The sequence below is a fragment of the Penaeus japonicus genome, unplaced genomic scaffold (assembly GCF_977035675.1).
Source record: "Penaeus japonicus unplaced genomic scaffold, GWHDUDI00000001_assembly GWHDUDI00000003, whole genome shotgun sequence".
Lineage (NCBI taxonomy): Eukaryota > Metazoa > Arthropoda > Malacostraca > Decapoda > Penaeidae > Penaeus > Penaeus japonicus.
The window spans coordinates 43,695,476-43,697,975 of record NW_028234405.1 but is presented as its reverse complement, the minus strand read 5'-3'; the positions used below and the strand labels follow the sequence as shown (position 1 = coordinate 43,697,975).

The window sequence follows — 2,500 nt, the reverse complement described above, 5'->3', positions numbered from 1 at the left end:
TACAGCACGCCTTGTCAAATGCCTTAATGCAGACACTCAGCCCTATCCCCTCCCTCCCCTCCCCTCTCACCCTTTACCCCCTCGTCCTCTCCCCCTCCCCCCTATCCTTCCCCACCCTTTCCACCTCCCTCCTCTCCCCCTCCCCCCTATCCTCCCCCACTATCCCCTCCTTCCTTTCCCCTTCCCTCCCCCCCTTCACTCCTCCCTTCCCCCATTCACTCCTCCCCCCCTCCTCCACCCTTCACTCCTCCCCTCCCTCCCCCGTTCACTCCTCCCCTCCCTCATTCACTCCTCCCCCTCCCCCTCCCTCTCCCCGCCTTCACTCCTCCCCTTCCCTCCCCCATTCACTCCTCCCCCTTTCCTCCCCCCTTCACTCCTCCCCCTCTCCTCCACCCTTCACTCCTCCCCCTCCCTTCCCCCAGTCACTCCTCTCCCCCTCCCTCCCCCATTCACTCCTCCCCCTTTCCTCCCCCCTTCACTCCTCCATTCACTCCCCCCCTTCCCCTCCCCCTCTCCTCCACCCTCCACGCCTCCCCTCCCCTCCCCCATTCACTCCTCCCCTCTCCACACCTACATCTTTCCTCTCCCCATCCCATTCCCCATCCTCCCCCTCCCCTCCCTCCACCCTTCACTCCTCCCCCTCCCTCCCCCTCCCTCCCCCGTTCACTCCTCCCCTCCCTCCCCCCCCCCTTCACTCCTCCCCTCGTCCTTCCGCGTCGTCGGTGTCAAGTGTCACCACAAGAGGCACCCCGCGGCAATATTAGGTGTCAGCAGGTACCACTGACATGTGCCCCGTGATAGTTCCCGACTGCATCCGTTTTCGGTGATCTTGTCTTTTATTGATTCTGATAGGCGCTTGGAACCACCAAAGAGAAGGGGGAGGGAGGGAGGAGGGGGGAGGGGGGAGGGAGGGGTAGGGGGTAAAGGGAAGGGGAGGGAGGTAGGAGGAGAAGGGGAGGGAGGAGAGGAGGGGGAAAGGAGGGAGGGGAAGGGGAGGGAGGAGAGGGGAAACGAAGGGAGGAGGGAGGGAGGGGGAGGAGAGTAGGGGAGGGGGGAAACGAAGGGAGGAGGGGAGAGGGAGGGAAGGAGAGGGGAGGAAGGAGGGGAGAGGGGAGGGAGGAGGGGAGATCGGGAGGGAGGAGGCGGGAGGGAGGGGGAAAGGAGGGGAGGGGGAAGGGGAAGGGAGGAGGGAGGGAGGAGGGGGGGGGGGGGGGGGGGGGGGGGGAAAAAAAAAAGAAAGGAGGGAGGGAGAGGAGGGGGGGAGGAGAGGGGGGGAGGATGGGGGGAGAAGGGGATAGGAGGGAAGGGAAGAGGGGTAGAGAGTAATAGGTGGTAGGGACAATATGAGTTCGCTGGACGTTGATGTTTATGTTTTTTCTTAATGTTGTTTTACGGAGATTTTAATGATGATTTTAAATATCATTATCACGATCAAAGTCATCTTCTTCATCATCATCATAGTGATGATGATTAGGATGATGATGGTCATCTTCATCATAATATCTAATTTATGTATGGTAATGACGATATTAATGATAATGATAGTGGTAATAACGATAATGATGATAGTAATAATCACTAGTATTATCATCTTCATTATTGCCATTATCAACATTATCATCCTCTTCATCATAATCATCATTATTTTCTTCATCATTATCATAGTTATCATTATCTATTATCACTGTTTTTTTAATAATTATCAATATTATTCTTATCATCATTTTAATTTCCATTATTATCATCATTATGCTTATCCTCATCACCATCATCATTAGTAGTAGTAGTGGTCGTACTAGTACTATTACTACTAGTAGTAGTAGCATCATTATCATTATCATTACCATTAATGTTGCCATTACTATCTCATTATCATCATTATTTTTTTTTTATTATCATCATTATTATTATCATTATTATTATTATCATCATCATCGTTATCATTATTATCATTACTATCATTATCATAATTAGAATGTGGAAATATGTATCAGTAATGATAGAAATAACATTATAGCAATGATAATGATAGTAATAACAACGTTAAAACTGATAAGGATAGTTAATAACCTTTCTAACATTCTAGCTATCAGACTATTGTGTCTATATACAACAGGCTTTTTTACCATTTACCTATCTTTTCCTCCCTGTCTCTCATTCCAAACGAGAAAAAAAATAAAAAAAATTAATTCTCCTATACCTGCTTCTCATTCTCTACCTCATAACATATCAATAATAATAATAATAATAATAATAATAATAGATAATAAAAAAATACTAAAAAAAATAAATAGATCAATAAAAAAAATAATAATAATAATGAAAAGCATTACAAGACAAAAAAAAAAAAATATCCGACATACACCCGAAAAAAAAAAAAAAAAAAAAACTTGCAATCTGAACTCTTACCTGCAAATGGTTTTCGAAAGCCGTGACGATATCGGCTCCGAGTACGAGAGCGAAATGGGTGGTGATCATTAGACTCAGGGCAGACTTCCGA

The 2,500-nt window shown here is 47.2% G+C and overlaps 1 protein-coding gene across 2 annotated transcripts in view; it reads right to left on the bottom strand.

Annotated features, from left to right (window-relative positions):
- Positions 1–2,500, bottom strand: part of LOC122264970 (uncharacterized) — a 140,243-nt gene that overhangs the window by 30,381 nt on the left and 107,362 nt on the right. For both annotated transcript variants that reach the window (XM_086553917.1, XM_086553919.1), the window contains one exon: positions 2,410–2,500. This exon is cut by the window's right edge and continues 26 nt beyond it. In XM_086553917.1, coding sequence (XP_086410043.1) covers positions 2,410–2,500 — 91 coding nt within the window. The remainder of the gene's footprint in view (positions 1–2,409) is intronic.